The sequence below is a fragment of the Perognathus longimembris genome, chromosome 25 (assembly GCF_023159225.1).
Source record: "Perognathus longimembris pacificus isolate PPM17 chromosome 25, ASM2315922v1, whole genome shotgun sequence".
In the NCBI taxonomy this organism is placed as follows: Eukaryota; Metazoa; Chordata; class Mammalia; order Rodentia; family Heteromyidae; genus Perognathus; species Perognathus longimembris.
In genome coordinates this window covers 23,805,006-23,825,348 of record NC_063185.1, presented here as the reverse complement: position 1 = coordinate 23,825,348, position 20,343 = coordinate 23,805,006, and the positions used below count along the sequence as shown (strand labels likewise).

General features: G+C 68.8%; 1 protein-coding gene across 1 annotated transcript in view; it reads left to right on the top strand.

Annotated features, from left to right (window-relative positions):
* The window catches only part of Slit3 (slit guidance ligand 3), a 218,741-nt gene that overhangs the window by 164,598 nt on the left and 33,800 nt on the right, over positions 1 to 20,343 (top strand). Inside the window, 6 exon segments of the mRNA XM_048334159.1 lie at positions 3,855 to 3,996; positions 4,606 to 4,677; positions 5,408 to 5,479; positions 9,061 to 9,132; positions 11,985 to 12,128; positions 12,631 to 12,794. Coding sequence (XP_048190116.1) covers positions 3,855 to 3,996; positions 4,606 to 4,677; positions 5,408 to 5,479; positions 9,061 to 9,132; positions 11,985 to 12,128; positions 12,631 to 12,794 — 666 coding nt within the window.

Genomic DNA, 20,343 nt, shown 5'->3' with positions numbered 1-20,343 from the left:
TGTATTTATTTCCCAAGGAAAGGAAGGAGAAGGGAAGGGAGAGGAAGGAAAGGGCGGAGGCTGCCCTGCCCCGTCCGCCCCGTGATCTTGCTGCCGTCTCCTCTCCCCCTCTCTGCTGCTCCCTGTACGCCCCTCCTTCATCCCATCGCTTATTCTCCAGAACATTTCACCGTGGCTCTGAGGGGGGACCCCAGGAACGTCTCAGAGACGCCCCGTTAGGCATCATTCCCCATCAAACCCATAAAACAAAACCATGTCTCACGCGGGCGCGCGGCTCTACCGCGGCGGCCGTCAAGGGGTTCAGCATCGGAGAAGGAAGTCACCGCCAAGAGCGGGAGGCGTGCGCGAGCCGGTGAGGAAAACTACTGAGAGGCCACGTCAGCCACAGCGAGGGTGCCGTGAGCTCCCCGTGAAGGTCACCGTGTCCCGGAGACACCTTCCCGTCCCAAGACCGGATCTGCCCAGCAGTACTGGGGCGGAACCCATGGCTGCAGACCAGGCCCCCGAGGCCCCCCCAGATCCCCTGGACCGCCCGGCTGCAGCGGCAGAACAGGGTAGCTGCGGCGGCCCCGTCTCGACGGCCGCTTAGGATGAGGCCGGTGGCGTCCCGGGCGCGAGACGCCGCGGGCACCAGCGGGCCGATAGCAGCAATGCTCGGCCCAGTCACCCACCCCGTTTAAAGCCCACACGCCACGGCGGCTTGCTCGGGAGAAGGACAGAGTCCCCTGACAGCAGGGTGGACTCGGGGACCACCGTGGTCTGCCCCTCCCGGGCTGGGCTGCCCCTCTGCAAGGGCAAAGGCCACCCACGGGACTGTGCGGCTAGGACCGCCGTGGTCAGCCCTGGAAGCCACCGAGGAGGGGGCCACAGAGAAGGGCAGAGGTCAGCACTGAGTGCCCGCGGCGGCGCAGGGAGGGCGGGGACCCCCCCCCCTGGCCCCCGGCCCGACCCGGCATCTGGACACAGCTGCCTGCCGGGGTGCTCGGGAGGCACAGACGTGGCGTCCCGTTAGAGCCATTCCCCACTCTCCTTGTGGAGGAGGCGTCAGTCAGCAGTGTGGGACAAGAACTTCTCTGTGAGGAAAGGAGGCCACAGCTCAGCAGCGAGGCAGGCACAGGACGTGGGGCCTGTCTCCTCCACCCACCCACCCACCCCTCCATCACACAGGACGTGGGGCCTGCCTCCTCCACCCACCCACCCACCCACCCCTCCATCACACAGGACGTGGGGCCTGCCTCCTCCACCCACCACCCACCCCTCCATCACACAGGACGTGGGGCCTGCCTCCTCCACCCACCCACCCACCCCTCCATCACACAGGACGTGGGGCCTGCCTCCTCCACCCACCCACCCACCCCTCCATCACACAGGACGTGGGGCCTGCCTCCTCCACCCACCCACCCACCCCTCCATCACACAGGACGTGGGGCCTGCCTCCTCCACCCACCCACCCACCCCTCCATCACACAGGACGTGGGGGCGTGCCTCCTCCACCCACCCACCCATCCACCTGTCCATCACACAGGACGTGGGGGCGTGCCTCCTCCATCCACTCATCCATCCACCATCCATCCACCCATCCATCCACTCATCCACCATCCCCCCACCCATCCACCCACCCGTCCATCCACTCATCCATCCACCCACCCATCCACTCATCTATCCATCATCCATCCACCCACCCACCCACCCACCCATCCATCCATCTACCCACCCACCTGTCCATCATCCATCCATCCATCCATCCATCCATCCATTTATCCATTCCTCCCTCCTTCTACCCACCCACCCACCCACTCATCCATCCACCCATCCACCCACTTATCCACCATCCATCCATTCACCCACCCATCCACCCACTCATCCACCATCCACCCATCCATCCACCCATCCACCCATCCATGCCTAGCCCCAAGGGCACGACTTGAGACAGGAAGGCGCATTCTCACGATCCCTCGGCCTGGGAGGGCCGTGCCCACCAGCCTGGGATGTCTGTGACCCAGCCTGGACTATCTCTGTGAATTCAATCGGCCATCTGGAGCCAGGCCTCCTCTCCCAGAGGCCCTGGGGACCCTTTATCTGTCCAGCAAGCCGGTCGGGCTGGCTAGCAGCGCACTTGGCAGCCCCCTCCTCCCCCTGGGGAGACGTTGTTGGTGCACTTCTTGAGGAGCCGCCGGAGGGCGTCCCTTTGTTCCATGCTGGCGGCTGCGTCCTCTGGACTAGAAGGGCCCAGGAGCCCTGACGCCCTCCTGCTGCCTGGGCTAGACCGATCTTCGTTGAGTTCAGGGTAGACCGCAGGAGAGCTTCACTTTCTGCGAGTCGCCGGCTTTTTGTTGTTCTTCGTTTGGTGTTGTTTGATCTTGAGGCTTCATCGAAGGGTTGACTTGGGTGTTTCAGTTCCAGAATTTCAGTTCTGGAAAATTCTAGAGCGTTCCCTGGGTTATGTTCCAGATACTTGCCCTGAGATCCCTTACCTGTTGCAATTCGTAAGTGGGGGCTGTGCGTGAAATGGTGGACAGCTCCTTCGTGTGTCTCGGAGCCCGTCTGGTTTGTCTTCCCACCTCCGGCTTTCCTCCGTGGCCTCGACCGGGAGCTAGCTTTCCCAGCGGCAGGCGCGCTGAGCCTCTTGACGAGGCTGGTGAGGAGCGACGACTTGGTGTTCCGGGCGCCCTCCTACCTGGGGCCGTGCTGGACCTCAGGCGCCTTTCCATACGCCTGCTCTTTATGACCAAACATGAGATGCGCCTCGCTCCCTCCAGTCGGGGGGCCTTCCCCTCCATGTCCCTTCCTCCTCTGCTCTCCTCCTTCCTCCTTCCCTGCCTGCTTTCGGTTAGGACTAGGTACGACAGACAAAGATAACTAAGGTCAGCCGTGACCACCCACACGTCGCCTTAGGGGGCTTTAATTAAAACACCGTAATCCCACATTGCGGGAGTGAGATTATTAGGTTTATTCAGCCATTTCCAACATTATCACGCCTCTAGTATTTAGGTCACATCCATTTATATTCTCATCATCATTGCTGGAAGTTTCTGTCCTCTCTGCCGAGGTATGGTGTTGGCTTTTGAAAGGCCAGAGGCCCGTGGGGAGGCTTAATCTGAACGTCGGGATTCATTTATTCCCACATACGTACAAGGCCATCGGAGTCACTTTTGTTTTTACTCTGGGTGCTCTTCCGGGTGATATTTTTTAACACAGAAATAAATGCACACAGGGGAGCCGCCCCCTCTGGGGTCGTTTTAGACAACGGGGGGGCATTCTGCCCCTGCACCTGCCGCAGTAAAGACAGGCCTTTGATTCCAAGTGACCTTCTGCAGAGAAGACGGCGGAAGCGCAGCGCCCCAAATGTCCACGCAGCCTCTCGTGCCTGGGGCCTGGGGCGGCTGCCCGGCCCCTCAGCTCCTCGGCTTCCTGGCCGGCCTCGGGTTTTCCGGGGGCTCCGCCATGTGTACGGCTCTCCGGTGAGGACCAGGGCCGTCCTCCGCTTGCTCGTTCCGCACGCTCCTTGCACGGAATCTCGCACGGTGGAGCTTGCTTCCTCCCGTCTCCGTGGGCCCGTGGGGCTGAGGCCAGTGGGCTTCCATGGCCTGGGCCTGCCTAGCAAGCGGTAGGCCCTGAGTTCAAACTCCAGGTACTAGCAAAAAAAAAACAAACGGGAAAGGACAGGCTGCAGTTGTGTGTGGCTAGTGCGAAGGGGGACGTCAGGAGCTGCGTGATCCAGGGGCTCTCACTGAGGTGGAAAGAGAAAAGCACCCAGTCGCGGGCGGGAGCAGCCGTGGACCTGGCGCTCAGCACTGGGACGATGCACGTGGTACTAAGCCCGTGGAACCTCGCCTCTGTGTCCTGGCCCGCAGGCGCCCCCTCGGAGGCCCCGACCTGCAGCGCCAGCTCCCTCTCCTGCCCGTCCGCCTGCACCTGCAGTAACAACGTGGTGGACTGTCGGGGCAAAGGCCTGACCGAGATCCCCACGCCCCTGCCCGACGGCGTCGTGGAAATGTGAGTGTCCCGCGCGGGCGGGGCGGGGAGGCGTCCACGGCCACGCCCGGGCCTCCGCTCCTGTCTGGATGGGCCTGGGGTCGGGGTGCGTCCACACGCGCGTGTCTCGCCCGGCCCTGGCCTGGCCTCGCCATGCTCGCGGAGGCGGGGATGGGTGCTCGGGCCGCCCCACCCCCCCCTCCCGATGAAGGGGGGCGGCCCGGGGGGAAATGTACATCCCCGGCGGGGTGCCCCTCAGCCCCACGCCACGGGCCCTCCGCGCGCCTCGGTCTGTCTCCCTGACGAGGGTGGGGGGGGCTGGTGACGGACCTGCCCGCAGGGGACCCCCTCCCCTCCCCCCCAGCGCGGGGGCACGGTGGGAGGGAATGAGGGACGAGGGGCCGCGGCTCCAGGGGCCCCCGAGTGCTGGGCCGCACCCGTGTTGACTCTGCAGCCGGACTGGAGTCAGGCGGCTCGGGGAGCCACCGAGTCCCGCCTCCCCGGGGGGCAGGGGTGCGGCCTGCGACCCTGGAGAGGGGCTGGGGGCGGCCTCGGGGGGCTCCCGGGGCCCCCGGGGCACAGGCGGGTGCTTGCCCCGTGACCTCCCCCCTCCTCGGCTCCGTGCTCCAGACGCCTGGAACAGAACGCCATCAAGTCCGTCCCCGCGGGAGCCTTCACCCAGTACAAGAAGCTGAAGCGCATGTGAGTGTCCCCTGGGCGGGGGGCGGGAGCCCCAGCTTTGGGGGGCGGGGGGTGGCCCAGGCCCGTGCCCAGAGGACGGCCACGCGCGCTTCCCGCCGTCAGCTCCAGGGAAGCCTGCGGGGCGGGGAGGGGCGGGCGGGGCGGGGGCTCCGAAGCGGTCAGCCGGTGAGGACTGTGACGCGGGCTTCCACGCGTAAAGCCACGGCCAAGGGGGCAGAGCCTCGTGCGAGCGGGGGAGGAGCCGGCCTCCCCACCCCCGACGGCCCTCTCGTGTGCACGCCGGTCCTGGGGCTCGAACTCAGGGCCCGGGCGCTGTCCCTGAGCTTTTAGTTTTTGCTTTTCCCTCAAGGCTGGCGCTCTACCACTGGAGCCACGGCTCCACCTCCTGGGGTGGTTGGGTTTTTTTTGGGGGGGGGTGGGGGGATGAGTTACTTAGAGCTATGAGTCTCCCAGACTCCCAGGCTCCACACCGTGACCCTCAGCCCTCAGCCCCCCGAGGGGCTAGGCCGGCACCCGCTCCGGGAGGCCGCGCTCAAGGCCGTGGCCTCCTCGATTCCAGGCCCCAGCTAAGCAAGCACTGCACAGAGCAGGGCCGGGCCCCCTCCCCTCCCCCCTCCCCCTCAACGGCAGGGAGGGAGTTTCCCAGGAGGCACCGGGAGGGAGGATGCTCTTCCGGCGTCTCTCTGGCCGCCCGCCCTCCCTCGACGGGCCTCCCCCTTGACGTCCGCAGAGACATGAGCAAGAACCAGATCTCCGACATCGCTCCCGACGCCTTCCAGGGCCTCAAGTCCCTCATGTCACTGTGAGTGGGGCCGGGGCGGGAGGGGACGCGGGGGGGGGGGCACCTGTGGGTGCGGAGGCGTTGATCTGCGCACACGTGGGCGCCCCAGTACAGAGAAGCAAACACCTCTCCCGGGGCCCCGGGCTGGGGGCGTTCCCGCGATGCGGCGGGGGGACCCGGGCGGACTTAGTGCCCCCCGCTTCCTCCACGCCGGCTTCGGGTCTCGCCCCGGTCCCCTTCCACGGCACGCTGGGCAGGGCCGTCCCGGGGAGACCCCCGCCCCGCCCACCCGGGAGCCCCGGGGATCCACCCACGGCCCGGCGTGGCGACACCCACCCGATGGCCGCGGCTCCGCTGCGTTCACCGGCCCTGCCCGCTGGATGGGCCCGGCTCGAGCACGTGGGGGACCCGCGCGGGCAGGGAAGGGGCTGCCGCACCCCAGCTGTGAGCACCGTGGGGTTTGTCCAGGTCCCGGACACAGAGCCCCCTCGGGGGCCCCTCCCTACCTGGCCTATCCGACCACAGCCGGGCTCCCAGGGTGTCTGTCGTAGACTGAGGGCCAGGACTCTTCTAGAACACTTGTGGGCTTAGGCCCCCCTTCAACTTGAACCCGGAATCTACCGTCACCTCCCAGACAGCCAAAGAGGCCGAGTGGCCCTGGTCCCCCGCCCTGCGCTCCTGGCTGTGACCCCGGGCCTCACCCTGGGCCTGGGAGACAGAACCTCCAGGGACGTTGGCCACAGCTGTGATGCCCCCAGCCCCCCGGGGGGGCGGGGAGAGAGGGGGCCTCGGTCATGCCCAGCCCCCCGGGGGGCTCGCGAGAATCTCAGCAGCTCCCAGATAAAACCACGAGACCCTGCCGGAACAGCAGCAGAAGAGAGGGCTGGAGGTGGCTCGGGTGGCGGAGTCCCTGCCGGGACCCGGATCCCCAGCCTCCGAGCCCCTCCCCCCGCCTTCCCCGTCTGTGTCCTGGCCCGCAGCCGGGACTCTCGGGACCGTCTGAGCTGCCTCCTCCTGCTCTGCCGCAAACAGCAATGTGCAGACCGCTGCCCACTCGGGCAGCACAGCCAGGCGGGCACCGCCTTAGTGCCTCTCCCCTAACGTGGGCTCTTGTCCAGTGAGTAGATGCCTGCTGTACACTGTGCAGCACTGCTGCAAAGACGAGACCCCTGGCCTCATGCAGCTCACAGTGGAACCTAAACACAGCCAGGCTCAGCTCAGGAGAGGCCCAGAGGCAGGGCTGGAGAGCCTGCACCCTGAGCCTGCACATCCATCCTTCCATCCATCCATCCATCCTTCCATCCATCCACCCACCCACCCATCCACCCACCCATCCACCCATCCATCCACCCACCCATCCACCCATCCATCCTTCCATCCATCCATCCACCCACCCACCCATCCACCCATCCATCCACCCACCCATCCACCCATCCATCCTTCCACCCACCCACCCACCCACCCATCCACCCATCCATCCACCCACCCATCCATCCATCCATCCATCCATCCATCCATCCTTCCATCCATCCATCCTTCTACCCACCCACCCATCCATCCATCCTTCCATCCATCCATCCACCCACCCATCCACCCACCCACCCACCCACCCATCCACCCATCCATCCACCCACCCATCCATCCATCCATCCATCCATCCATCCATCCTTCCATCCATCCATCCTTCTACCCACCCACCCATCCATCCATCCTTCCATCCATCCATCCACCCACCCATCCACCCACCCACCCACCCACCCATCCACCCATCCATCCACCCACCCATCCACCCATCCATCCTTCCATCCATCCACCCACCCACCCATCCTCCCATCCACCCACCCACCCACCCACCCACCCATCCACCCATCCACCCATCCATCCTTCCATCCATCCATCCTCCCTCCGTCCACCCACCCATCCACCCTTCCATCCACCCATCCATCCTCCATCCACCCACCCATCCACCCTTCCATCCACCCACCCACCCACCCATCCATCCTTCCATCCACCCACCCACCCACCCACCCATCCACCCTTCCATCCACCCACCCACCCACCCACCCATCCTTCCATCCATCCACCCATCCATTTATCCATCCATCCATTTATCCATCCATCCATCCACCCATCCTTCCATCCACCCACCCACCCACCCACCCATCCATCCACCCATCATCCATCCAGCATACTTACCATGCCATCCCTGCTCTGTTCTGGACGCCAGCGTGCAGCCATGAACGCCCTGTCCTGTCTCTGCACCGGGGAGCAGGTGGAAGAAGGGCATGCATTTCTTTAATAGATAATATAATGTGACATGCTGGTAATTTTTCAAATAAAATGGAGTAAGAGGGAGCAGAGGATGTTGGCTGAAACCCTAGGAGATGTCTGGGGGGGGGGGGTGAGGGGGGAGATGGGACTTGCAGAGCAGGAAGAAGGAAATCCAGGCAGAATCTTGGGCAGGAAGACAGGCCCTGGCCCTCTGAGGTGGGTGCCTGTGGGGGCTGGAAGGAGACACTCCCCACGGGGTGAGGACCCCCACCCCCGGCCCCCCGGCAGCCTCTGCGCCATGAGAGGTCCTGCCCTCCGCCATCGCACATTTGACACCCAGAGCAGCAGGACACCCGGGAGAATCACAAACGCCAGCCTGAGCCGCCACGCCGACTTCTACTTAGTCATCAGTTTGTCAAAACATTCATGAACCCCCTTCCCAGGGGTGTCTGGAAGTGGGGGTGTCCCGTCTCTCGCCCCTTGTCCTCATACCCTGCCCTCCGTGAGAACCCCAGCCCCGTGCGCCCTCCTAGCGGGGCCTGGAGGAGCCTCCAGCCTGGTGGGCGTCGGGGCCTGGAGGAGCCTCCGGCCTGGTGGGCGTCGGGGCCTGGAGGAGCCTCCGGCCTGGTGGGCGTCGGGGCCTGGAGGAGCCTCCGGCCTGGTGGGCGTCGGGGCCTGGAGGAGCCTCCGGCCTGGTGGGCGTCGGGGCCTGGAGGAGCCTCCGGCCTGGTGGGCGTCGGGGCCTGGAGGAGCCTCCGGCCTGGTGGGCGTCGGGGCCTGGAGGAGCCTCCGGCCTGGTGGGCGTCGGGGCCTGGAGGAGCCTCCGGCCTGGTGGGCGTCGGGGCCTGGAGGAGCCTCCGGCCTGGTGGGCGTCGGGGCCTGGAGGAGCCTCCGGCCTGGTGGGCGTCGGGGCCTGGAGGAGCCTCCGGCCTGGTGGGCGTCGGGGCCTGGAGGAGCCTCCGGCCTGGTGGGCGTCGGGGCCTGGAGGAGCCTCCGGCCTGGTGGGCGTCGGGGCCTGGAGGAGCCTCCGGCCTGGTGGGCGTCGGGGCCTGGAGGAGCCTCCGGCCTGGTGGGCGTTGGGGCCTGGAGGTCCGCAGGCCTCACCGGTCACCAAAGGCACGGCTCGGGGAGGGGAGGCAGCAGGGCACCGCGTGGGTTCCCGGGTCTAGAGGAGCAGAAGGCCCCCAGCCCTGCGCAGATAGAGGAGCTAAGGGCCAAGCTCCGGGATCCCTCCACCGCTCCGTGCGCTGGGCGTGCGCGGGGGCCCCGGGCCGGGAGGAGGCGCTCAGAGCCGGCGGCCGGCAGTGACCCTGTGCCGCGTCCTCTTCCAGGGTGCTCTACGGGAACAAGATCGCCGAGATCCCCAAGGGGCTGTTCGACGGGCTGGTGTCCCTGCAGCTGCTGTGAGTGTGTGCTCCCCGGCCCGCGGCTCTCTCCCGGGGCGCAGCAAGCTCTCCACTCCCCGCCCTCCCCAAGGAAACGAACACCTGAGAGCCGGGCTGTCCGGCCCCGCCCTCCCTTCCCCCCCCCCCCCCCCCCCCGCCGGGCTGGTCCTCTGCCGACAGAGAGCCAGGGCGTTGGGCAGGGGGTGGGGGGGAAGGGCGGGGGACACATGACCCCGGCTGGGTGTGAGGTTCGGGACAAGGTGGGGAGGGGGGGAAGGGGAGGAGAGCTACCCTGGGGGAAACTGAGATGATCACAAGGCAGGGTCACGGCGACCTTGATGCAGGGACGTGCGACCTTGACGGGGTGTGTGTGAGTGTGAACTATAGGAAGGGCGCCATCTGTGCTCTCTCTGAGAAGACTCAGCAAGGCGGGCGCTGCCTGCGTGACTTACAGGAGGATTTGTGGCCTGGAATGCCGAGCTCCGGGATTCTTCATTTGCGTTTAGATCATCCCCCTTGAGCGGAAATGTTTGAAGAGGATAATTGAACTGCATATAGAGGGGAGGAGGAGTCGAGGGTGTGCTGTGTTTGGGGGCTGTAGGGTGAGGGAGGGTCCCCTGGGGTCTGTGACTGTGGGCTCTGAACCTGTCATGAGGCCTGAGAGCGGGGAGAGGAGGTAAGCCAGCCCCGCTGGGTCTGAGTGCGGGGAGAGGAGGTAAGCCAGCCCCGCTGGGTCTGAGTGCGGGGAGAGGAGGTAAGCCAGCCCCGCTGGGTCTGAGTGCGGGGAGAGGAGGTAAGCCAGCCCCGCTGGGTCTCAGTCCCCACGCCAGCACGGAGGTGGGCTGAGCTAGAGGCGCTGGGTGTGCACAGCACGCCCTGAGCACAGACAGGTGCGCGTCACGGGGGTGGGGGGTGAGGGGTGAGGCAGGGCCTCCCTCCCCTGCCCCCCGCATCCACCGTGGAAGGCAGAGGCCCGGTGTTCAAGCCCGATCACCAGCCGGCGGGGTGTGAGACTCAGCGGGGGGGGGGGGGGGGAGGCAGGTGGGCAGCCCCTCCTGTGTGCTCCACACCCGGGGACTTTTCTAGAAGAAGCAGGTAGGGCTTCACTCCAGTTTTCCCAGAGGGTGTTCCTCTTGCTCCCTCGTTGTCCTGGGTGTCTCAAGATCCGCTGGGCGCCGGTGGCTCGCGCCTGTAACCCTAGCTGCTCGGGACGCTGAGATCTGGGGGTCATAGTTTGAAGCCAGCCGGGGCGGAAATGTCTATGAGACTCTCGTCACCCACCAATCAGTAGAAAAAAAACATCGCGAGTGGCGCTGTGGCTCGGGTGGCGGAGGGCTGGCCTTGAGCAGAGCTCAGCGACAGAGCCTAGCGCTCTGAGTTCAAGCCCCAGAACCTGCGTGCGCGCGCGCACACACACACACACACACACACACACATTGTCTTAGGCAGAACTATGAATCCCTTCTCAGTAAGTCCTGTAGCCAGCCCAGCCCACTGGGAGTCGGGCTGCTAGCCAGAGACAGAAATCTGTCTGTCTGTCTGCCTGCCTGCGTCTCTGTCTCCCCTGTCTCTGCCCCATTGTGTGGCGTGCGTGTGTGCGTGCATGCGTGTGTGTGTGTGCGTGTGTGTGTGTGTGTGTGCGCCCCACCCGCTCCCTGGGCCTCGGGACTGGCTTGGAGGACGGCTTGTGCTGGTGCTCTGCGAGGCTCCGGCGGGGGGCTGTGCTTTGCGGGGCTGGGTAACCGCGGTAACCGCGGCTGTGGATCCCCACCCAAAGACAGCAGTGCGTCTCAGGGGGGACTTGGGGCGCAGGCACCGCCGGGAGGGGCGGGTGTGTCCCGTGGAAAGCTGGGTCTGTGGGTGACGCACAGCGGATGGCCGGCTGGCAGATTCCGGGGGGGGGGGGTTTGTCGGGGACAGCGGGCGGGGGCCCCTGTTTGAGGACGGTCGGGTTCCCAGGCCCAGTGGCCTCTGTGGGGGCTGGGCGGGCGGGCGGCTCCGGGTCACACGCCCCGAGGCAGGCTGGTTCTAGAAGGATCCAGCCCCCCCCCCCGGGGGGCCGGGCTTTGCCCCTGCCGTGGAGCGGTGTGAACGGCGGGTCGTCCTGTGAGCGCTAGGTTAGAATCCCGGCAGGTTTTCTAACCCGAGCCAGGCTGTCTGCGCCCCGGGGTAAGTGGAGGCAGCCTGGGGAAGCGGTGGCTCCCTTTCCCGCGACCGCAGGCCACGCGTGTGCGGCGGGTAATCTACCGGGTCACGTGACCTGTGTGCTCACCTGTGGGCAGCAAACCAGGGGTTCGGGACCTGGGGGGCGCAGGGCTCCCGAGTGCAGGGGTTCTGGGGACCTGACCCTGACTCTAACACTACATCGGTGCGTCTGGGGTGTGGGGGAGGGGGAGGTTGGGATGGGGATGGGGACGGGGCCCTGGCTCCCTCCGTCCTCTGGGCACAGGTGTGTCAGTGTGTCGGGGGGGGGGGGTGGGGTTTGTGTGGGGCACATGCAGGCCTGCGGGAAAGGGGTGGGGGGCACGGGAGGGGAGAGCACTTACTGCTATCAGTGACCCCCCCCCAAGAACGCTGCAGAATTTTCCCTCCATGCGGCCTCCTAGTCTACCAGCGAGAGCTTCGAAACTGCCGAGCCAGGAGCGTGGCTCTCTTTGCGCGTGGGTGCTGCTCCTGGCCGGCTCCAAGGCCCGGGGTTCGAGGCAGGGTCAGGGTTCCCAGCCGTACACTGGGCAGGTGCCCAGGACCGGTCAGCCGGGCGGTCACAGGGCAGCCCAGCCCCCAGGTCTCCCGGCCCCAGGGGGTGTGGCCCCCCCGGGCTGTGTCCAGGCACGCGGGGACCCCCCTCACCGACCCCCTTCCCCCCGCAGCCTCCTGAACGCCAACAAGATCAACTGCCTGCGGGTGAACGCCTTCCAGGACCTGCAGAGCCTGCGCCTGCTCTCGCTCTACGACAACAAGCTGCAGACCCTCAGCAAGGGGCTCTTCGCGCCGCTGCAGGCCATCCAGACGCTGTGAGTGCCCGGCTGGCCCGCCCGCCTCACCCCCGTGCCCGCAGGCGACGCGCGTGTCCACCGCCCGGGTGCCGGGGTCCCCTGCCGACCCCGGGCGTCGCTGGGGGCGGGCGGAGAGCGAACGGAGCGCGGCACGCTCGGCGGGCGCAAAGCACTGTGCTGCGTGCTCCTCGCTGAGAGGAGGCGGCGGGGCCGGGGTGCTGGTGACAGGGTAACGGGCAGAGCCGCCCCGCTTGCGGAAGGCCCACCCTCCGCCAGGGCCGGGGCGGCGCACCTGCTCCGCCCGCCCGGCGGCCGGCGGCGGGGGGGGGGGGGGGGGCGCCCTGGGCGGCAGCGAGGCGCGTCTGCGCTGTCCTCGGGAGGCCCAGCCTCAGACGCCCTCCCGAGCCCCCTCGCTGGGCCCCGTAGGTCCCCCGGGCCGGGCGGGCGCGGGGCCGGGCGGGGGGCGGCGCGCCGGTGCCCGGGCCACTCCCGAGTGACGGCCGGCCGGTCCCCCTTGCAGCCACTTAGCGCAGAACCCCTTCGTGTGCGACTGCCATGTGCGGTGGCTGGCCGAGTTCCTGCAGGACAACCCCGTGGAGACGAGCGGGGCGCGCTGCGCCAGCCCCCGCCGCCTGGCCAACAAGCGCATCAGCCAGGTCAAGAGCAAGAAGCTCCGCTGCTCAGGTACCCCGGGGAGGGGGGCGGGGGGGCAGGCGCTGGGCCCCCATCCACGTCCACACGCCACACACACACCCCCGAGAGGGCGGCCATGGCCACCGTGGGGGGGGAGCAGGCGCTGGGCCCCCATCCACGTCCACACACGGGGGGGGGGGGGGGTGGAGAGGCCCGCCAATGACATCAGGAGGGCGGCCATCACCACTGTGGGCGGGGGGGAGCAGGCGCTGGGCCTGGGCGCTGGGTCCAACACAGTGCCCCCCCCCAGAGGCCCGCTAATGGCATCGGGAGGGCGGCCATCGCCGGCTCCTGGCAAGCACTTTGCAAATTAAATTGGGGAAATTCAGTTAGCCCGGCAGAAAAGCAATTACCTTATGGATTTAAAATAAAACACACGCACGCACACGCACACACACACATGCACGCACACGCACATGCACACATGCACACGCACGCACATGCACACGCACGCACACACATGCACACGCACACATGCATGCACACATACGCACGCACAGACACGCACACACGCACGCACACACCCGCACGCGCGCAGTGAACGCATGGGGCAGCGCTCGAGGGCCCCAGGCGGGCGGGGGCCGGCAGCCCTTGCACCCGCGTCCTCGTCCTCGCGGGGAGGCGTTGTTTCCTCTCCCAAGCGAGGTCCCGCAGGGCAGGGAGAGAGAAACGCAGCCCCCTCGAGGGCAGGCGCGGTCCTCCGCACCCACTGTGTGTGGGGGGAGGGGGAAGGGGGGACACGGGTGGCCGCCGGGGCCGGAGCGGGCCTGGCTTGCCCATCGCTAGGCGAGCACTCGGCCCCAACCCCAGCCCCTGGTGCCCTGGGCCTGCGCTGCGCGCCCCTGAGACCTGCGGGCTGTGGAGACAGAGGCCCCGCCCCCACGGCGGCTCAGCGGACGCTGGCCCCCGCCCCCACGGCGGCTCAGGGGCTCTAGCCACGCCCCCTGGCGGCTCAGCAGGCGCTGGCCCCGCCCCCATGGCGGCTCAGGGGCTCTAGCCACGCCCCCCATGGCGGCTCAGGGCTCTAGCCCCGCCCCCTGGCGGCTCAGTGGGCTCTAGCCCCGCCCCCTGGCAGCTCAGTGGGCTCTGGGCCCCGCCCCCGTGGTGTCGCAGGGGCTCTGGCCCCGCCCTCATAGTGTCTCCCAGGCGCTAGCCCCGCCCCCATAGTGTCTCACGGGTGCTGGCCCCGCCCCTGTGGTGTCTCAAGGGCTCTGGCCCCGCCCCCTGGCAGCTCAGTGGGCTCTGGCCCCCGCCCCCGTGGTGTCTCAGGGGCTCTGGCCCCGCCCTCATAGTGTCTCCCAGCGCTGACCCCACCCTCATAGTGTCTCCCGGGCGCTGACCCCACCCCTGCACCCAGCGTGGCCTGGCGCCGGGAGGGGGCCGGGGGAGGACCAGGCGAAGCCGGGTGCTGTCCTTCAGTCCACTTGTCGGGAAGGCTGGCTCCAGCCTAAGCCAACACCCGGAGGGGGCGGGGCCGGACCTGCCGCCATCAGAGCAGAGGGGTCAGCGACCCAGCCGTCCCCCTCTGCCCAGCCATGGCTCAGCGGATTATCCCAGCCACTGACTGCTGGAAGCCAGGGGCGGGTCCCCTCGCCAGCCTTGGCCCCGAGTCTCACAAGTGACCCCCAGGTTGATGTCCAGACCCCGAGCCGCAGGTGGGGGACGGGTCAGCCCAGGGTCTGAGACCAGCCTGGCTGGTGGGGGGGCGGAGTCGGCCCGCCAGCCATCCCCGTGGGCAGGTGGGGGTGCAGGATGGAAAGGAGGAGGAGGAGGAGTCCACCGGAGCAGCCAGGAGCCCTAGGAGGCGCAGAACTTGGCTTTCACAACTCTAGCTGGGCCCCCCCGCCCTCCCTCCCTGTGTCCAAGATCCTGGCTGCTTTTTCTACTGGCCTAGAGGCATTTGCAAATCAAGAAGAAACCCGGGTGGCAGGGCAGGGGGGGGGGGGGGGGAACGCGCAGGATTCCCAGACTCGTCTCGTCCAAAATAGCATTTGCCTTTTGAAGCAGTGCTCGGCCGAGTGCGTCTCCCGCGGATGCTTCTCCTGTGGATGTAGCGGCGTTTGAGCTGGGTGGCCTGGTGGAGCAAGCGCCCTTCTGTCTCCACTGGGCGCTGGGGGGGGGGGGGGCGGGGGGGGAGGCAGGGGAGCCACTTCTGAGCGCCAAAGGCCTTGGAAGTCTCCGGATCTGGGGGCCGGGCTGGGCCTCTGGGCTCTGGTGGCAGGAAGAGCAGGCAGGAGGTGGAGAGATAACAGCCATGTGCTTCCACAGTTGATGTCATTAGGAGCCCATCTGGGGCGGGGGGGGGGCTGTGCCCGCAGCAGGCAGGGCCCCTCCTCCAGCAGGGCGCTTGCCATCCGGCTGCCGGGCTCTGCCTCTCCACCGCCCCGGGCGGTGATCAGATCAGGTTAGAGGGGGGCTGGCTGCTGTGGACCAGAGCGATCTGATGGTCAGTCAGGTCAGGTCCTCGGCCGGGCACCGTCCGTCTCCCTGGGGCCGGGCCCTGCGTGGGAGCACGCAGTAACCGAGTGATGACTGCCCGTCCTTCCTCTCGCACCCCGGTTCTTGGGCTGCAGTGGGGACCGAGTGCGGGGGGACGGGGGGGGGGGCTTGCCTGGCATGTGGAAGGAGAAGGAAGAGCAGAGATAGAAAGAGAAAGGCATCTTAGGGACCCCGGAGGGGGCTGGGCGCTCCTAGAGGGGACCGGGGCCCAGGTGGCAGGGACAGCCCTGATCTGAAAGCCAGCCCCCCCACGGGCGATGGCCGGACGCCGTAGCTCACGTCCAGCCCCGAGCCCCTGGCAGAGGGAGAGCATCAGGAGAAGAGTTGGGTGCTGTGGTTCCTTCTGAGCAAAGCCCAGGCGCGCTCAGCCCGGTGTGTGTGGGGGGGAGGGGGGGGGGACGGGGGGGGAGAAGCGTCCATCCGCCATCCCGGGGGGGGGGGGGGGGAGCGTGGGAGGGAGCCGGTTCCAGGGCGCCATGGCCGGCTTCTGGCTTTCTTACTGCTGCAGTCCTGCCCTGTTGGGTGCGGGGTGGGGAGGAGCGGGGCTCGGCGGGACCTGGCTCCACCTTCAGGTCCCCCGAGGGAGGAGGCCTGGGAGCAGCAGGTGCATCAAACCCGCCCAGGCCCCGAGGGGGGTAAAGGCTGGGTGCCCTCTCCTGGGCCCACCCGGCCCCCGAGACCCCTGTCCCCAGCCTCCCTCGTGGGCCCCCAAGTGAGCCTGGGAAAGAGATTTTCGAGGACTCCCCCCAAAGGGCCTCAGAACCGATGTCCCCCCCCCTCGGGCTCAAGGCCGGCCCTCCCCGCCGCCCTCCCCCTCCTCCCCCACGCCTGACTGACCTCGAGCCGGCGGGGGACACCCAGAGCCGGCGGCCACGCGCTCCGGGGCTCTCCTCTGTGTCTCTCTGTGTCTCTCTTTCTCTCTCACACGCACAGGGTGAGAGGATGCGTTTCCTCGTTCATCCCACACGCCCCCCTCTGCCTCACCTCACCGGGTCTGGGCAGGAGGGTCCTGGGGAGCTGAGTATGGGGGGGCCCCGTGTCTAAGTTGTGAGATGTCAGGGCCGGGGGTGGGGGGAGCTTTAGCCTCATACGAGGGAACTGGGGGTGTCTCTGTGGTATCGTGGGGTCCCCGGGGCTGTCTCCGCACCGGGCAACCTGTCTTGTCCGTTGTCACAGGGTGCTAGGCTCGGTGCGGGCAGGGCGGGGACCGCCGGGCACACGGGGGCACACGCGGGCACGCGCCTCCGCCTGTCCTTTACCCCACGTGCTCCTGCGGGTGGGCAGGTGCCGGTCCCCCCTCTTCTCTCCTGAGCCTCCCTCTCGAGCCCCCCCCGCCCCGGGCGGGCGGCCCGGTCTGCTCCCGACTCCGGCTTCCTCCGCTCCTGTCCTCTCTCTGACGCTGCTTCCTCGCCTCGACCCGGCCCGTGGCCGCGGGGCCTTCCCTTGTGCTTGATCTAACCATGTGGCAGCTCTGGAAACGGAACATGGTTCTGTCAAGCACCGCGGAAAGTCCGGCGTTCTCCTGCAGCACGGCCGCGTCGCCGCCAGCACCGGGGACACTCCTCTGCTCCGGACGCCGCGGCCCCCGCCCCGCCCGCCCCTCCCGGGGTCCCCACGGAGGGCGGGGCTCCGGGGGACCTGAGGCAGGCTGGGGGAGGGGGGTCCACATCCCAGCCCAAAGCGGGGTCGCCACCCCCCGCGGTTGGCTCCGATGCCGGCGGAGGGCCAGCCAGGCGCCGCCCCAGGAGGGCGCCCCCCATTTCCCGGAGTCCGTGTGAGGCGCGTGAGCCCTCGTCGGGGGGCCGGGGGCGTCTGCCCGTGACCCCAGGCTCCTTCCGAACCCGCCCCGCAGCGGGAGGAAGCCCCGCCCCGTCCCTCCAGGCCCGGTGTCCGCTCTCCTTCCGGGAGCCCTCGGGGGCTGCCCCCCCCCAGCCCCACGGAGACCCTGTGCTAGAACCCGCAGCTCCCCGCGGGCTGTGGGTGGCTCTCACGCCCCACCCCAGCTCCCCTGAGAGCCGGAGCCCCAGCCTTCGTGTTTAATCTCCGTTACATTCTAAGGCTCCTCCCGATAAAGACCTGAGGCTGGAGAGGCTGGAGAGCCCGCCCGGGGGTCACGTGACTCCGGCGGCCATGCCCGTCCCCTTCCCTCCAAGGCCCCCCCACCCCCAGCCTTCCGCCCCGACACCGCCAGCCCCCTGACCCACCCGAGGCCGCACACCGGCCCTGCCCCTCGCTTCCCGGACAGGGCTACGCAGACTCAGACGGGGACCGCTCATGGGGACCCCCCCCCCCTGCACCGGCCCCCTCCAGAGCAGCGCCCGGCTGCGGGCACGGGGCCCCCGGCCGGCCGGCCCACGCGTGGGGAGCTGTCTGTGGCCTGGCTGGCTGCGGCCTCCGCCCGCCACCACCACCTGCCCGCCTCGCCCCTGTTCGCCGCTTTCTGTTCCCGCTGCCGGGCCACGGCAAAACCTTGTCCTCCTTCCGTTCCTCTCCCTCCGCTCCTCTCTTCCTTCTGTCATCCCGCCCATCTTGGGGACACGGGGTGGGGGGGAGGGAGGAAGAGTGTCCCGGGCCCATGAACCGGCTGCTCGGGTAGCCATGAATTTAGTGGCTTCCTCTCACAAGCCACTGCCGGAGGGCGGCACAAAGCGTGGTCCCCCCGCTGGCCGTGGGCTCCCCCTGGGACCTCCCGCTGGCCGTGGGCTCCCCCGGGACCTCCCGCTGGCCGTGGGCTCCCCCCTGGTGCCCTCCCGCTGGCCGTGGGCTCCCCCTGGTGCCCTCCCGCTGGCCGTGGGCTCCCCCTGGTGCCCTCCCCGCTGGCTGTGGGCGCCCCCTGGGACCTCCCGTGGCCGTGGGCTCCCCCTGGTGCCCTCCCGCTGGCTGTGGGCACCCCCTGGGACCTCCCCGTGGCCGTGGGCTCCCCCTGGTGCCCTCCCGCTGGCCGTGGGCTCCCCCTGGGACCTCTCGTGGCCGTGGGCTCCCCCTGGTGCCCTCGCGCTGGCCGTGGCTCCCCCTGGTGCCCTCCCGCTGGCCGTGGGCTCCCCCTGGGGCCAGGGCTGGTTTGTCTCCACTTTCCAGATGGTGCCCGTGCCCCTTCGGGGAGACAGAGGCGCCCCAGGGCCGGAGCCCCCCCCCCCCGGCCTCGGCGCCGCGGATCTCCACCTCTCCCCGGCGCGCTGTCTATTAAAGCTGTCTGTGGTCACGTGCCGCGTGTGGTTGTTCTGCGCTGCCCGCCGGCCCGGGGGGCGGGGGCAGGCGTGATGCCCGAGGACGTCGGCTCTCCCGAGGGCGTCTGGGGTCTGGGGGTCCTCGTTCAAGTCCCCTGACGTCCTGCCTCGCGCTCGGGCTGGAGAGACGGGGAGGAGCCTCCTCTCCCGGCTGCTCCGTGCTCCTCGGCGATGCCGGCAGTGGCAGATACGCGGCGAGGCGGAGATGGGCTCCTAAAGCTCCGGGAGGGTGAACAGCGCTCCGGGGTGGCGATGAGCCTCGGGCAGAGGCCGGTTTGGGGGGGCGGCCCCCGCGGGCAGCCGGGCGGGCTCCCGCCACAGGAGGAACGCGGGTCACGTTCCCGGCTGTCACTCACCTAGAATCTCGCACGCACGCACGCACGCACGCACGCACGCCCCAGGCCCCTGGCTATGGCAACGCGGGGCCACAGCGAGAATAGCGGGAGAAAGCACAAGGCAGAACACGCTTGTCCGTCCCGTCTAATTGCGGGCGGTTCCACTGAGCTGGGCCCGCGGCTCCGGGGCCGAGCCTGACTGTACAGTCGAGCGGTGACAATCTGACGTAGGCCCTAAGCGCACGTCCGGGAGCCACGCCCGCCGCGACGGACAAGGACACACGTGTGCACACACACGCGCACGCGCTTGTGCACGGACAGCAACCCCGTCGGTCCAGCCGCAGGATTCAGGGGAGAGGAGGGGAGTCAGCCAGCGGGCAGGGCTTGCGAAGCGAGGTGGGCGGGGGAGGGGGGCCCTCGGGGGGTGGGTGGCCAGCCCCGGGCAGCAGGTTCGAATCCCACGCTGGACCCGGGGCCGCCGCCGGGTCTGAGCTCTGTGCGTGGCTTTGTCCGCCCCAGCTTGAGAGCGGCGGGAGCGGTGGGCAAGGAGGAGGGGGGCCCGGCTTCGGTTGCCTGGTCTGGGTAGCGAGCGTCCGTCACCGCCAGCCAGCCGCCGGCTCCTTCCTGATTGGAGGGTGCGGGGGGTGGGGGGGGGAGACCCACAGAGTCCTCCACGCCGCGCCCCGCCGCCCCTGAGGGGCCCCGCCACCACCGCCGGCGCCCGGACCCTTGCTGCAGGCGGTGGATGGGAGGGAGGCTCCGTCCCCCGGGGGGGGGGCTTCGGTCACCTGGGCCCGTCGCCTGGCCTGGCATCGAGCCCACCGCGGGCCTCCTGGCTTCCAAAGCAGAGTCTCGGCTTGGGGGGGGGGCGGGGGGACGGCGCCCGGCGCGGAGACATCAGCTGATGACGATCGATCGTCGGCCCCATTGGTGCGATGGGAGCCCCCCCCCCCCCCGCCGCAGGCTCCCCGAGGCCTAGACAAGCACGGCAGCCGCGTAGCCAGCGGCAGCGCCCCCCCCCCCACGCCTGCCACCTCCCCGGAGACTCCGCCCACACCTGTGAGGCCACCCCTGCCCTGTGACTCCATCTCCCTGGGGGGGAGGGGAGGGGCCTGGCCACGCCCCAGCCCTCCCCCTGGGCCGCCCGCCCAGACCGCGCAGGTCCTAGTGAGGTTGGCAAGTGACGCCCCGTGCCCCCCCCCCCCGTCTGAAACAGTCCAGCAGCGCCCCCCCCCCCCCACCGCACCCAGGGCCGAGGACGCCCCGGCGGCTCTGCCCGTGACCCAGCGCCCGTGGGCCCGGCCCGGTGGGGGCGGGCGGGCGAGTGGAGGGCGGGCGGGTGGGAGGGCGGGCCCCGCGCTGTGAGGAGCCCTGTGTGATCGGCGCACACCACAGGCCGGCCTGCGTCCTCGGGGCCTCCCGCAGATGTCCGACGGTCAGCGCCCGCGACCGCGCCTGGGTGACCCCGGAGAAACACGC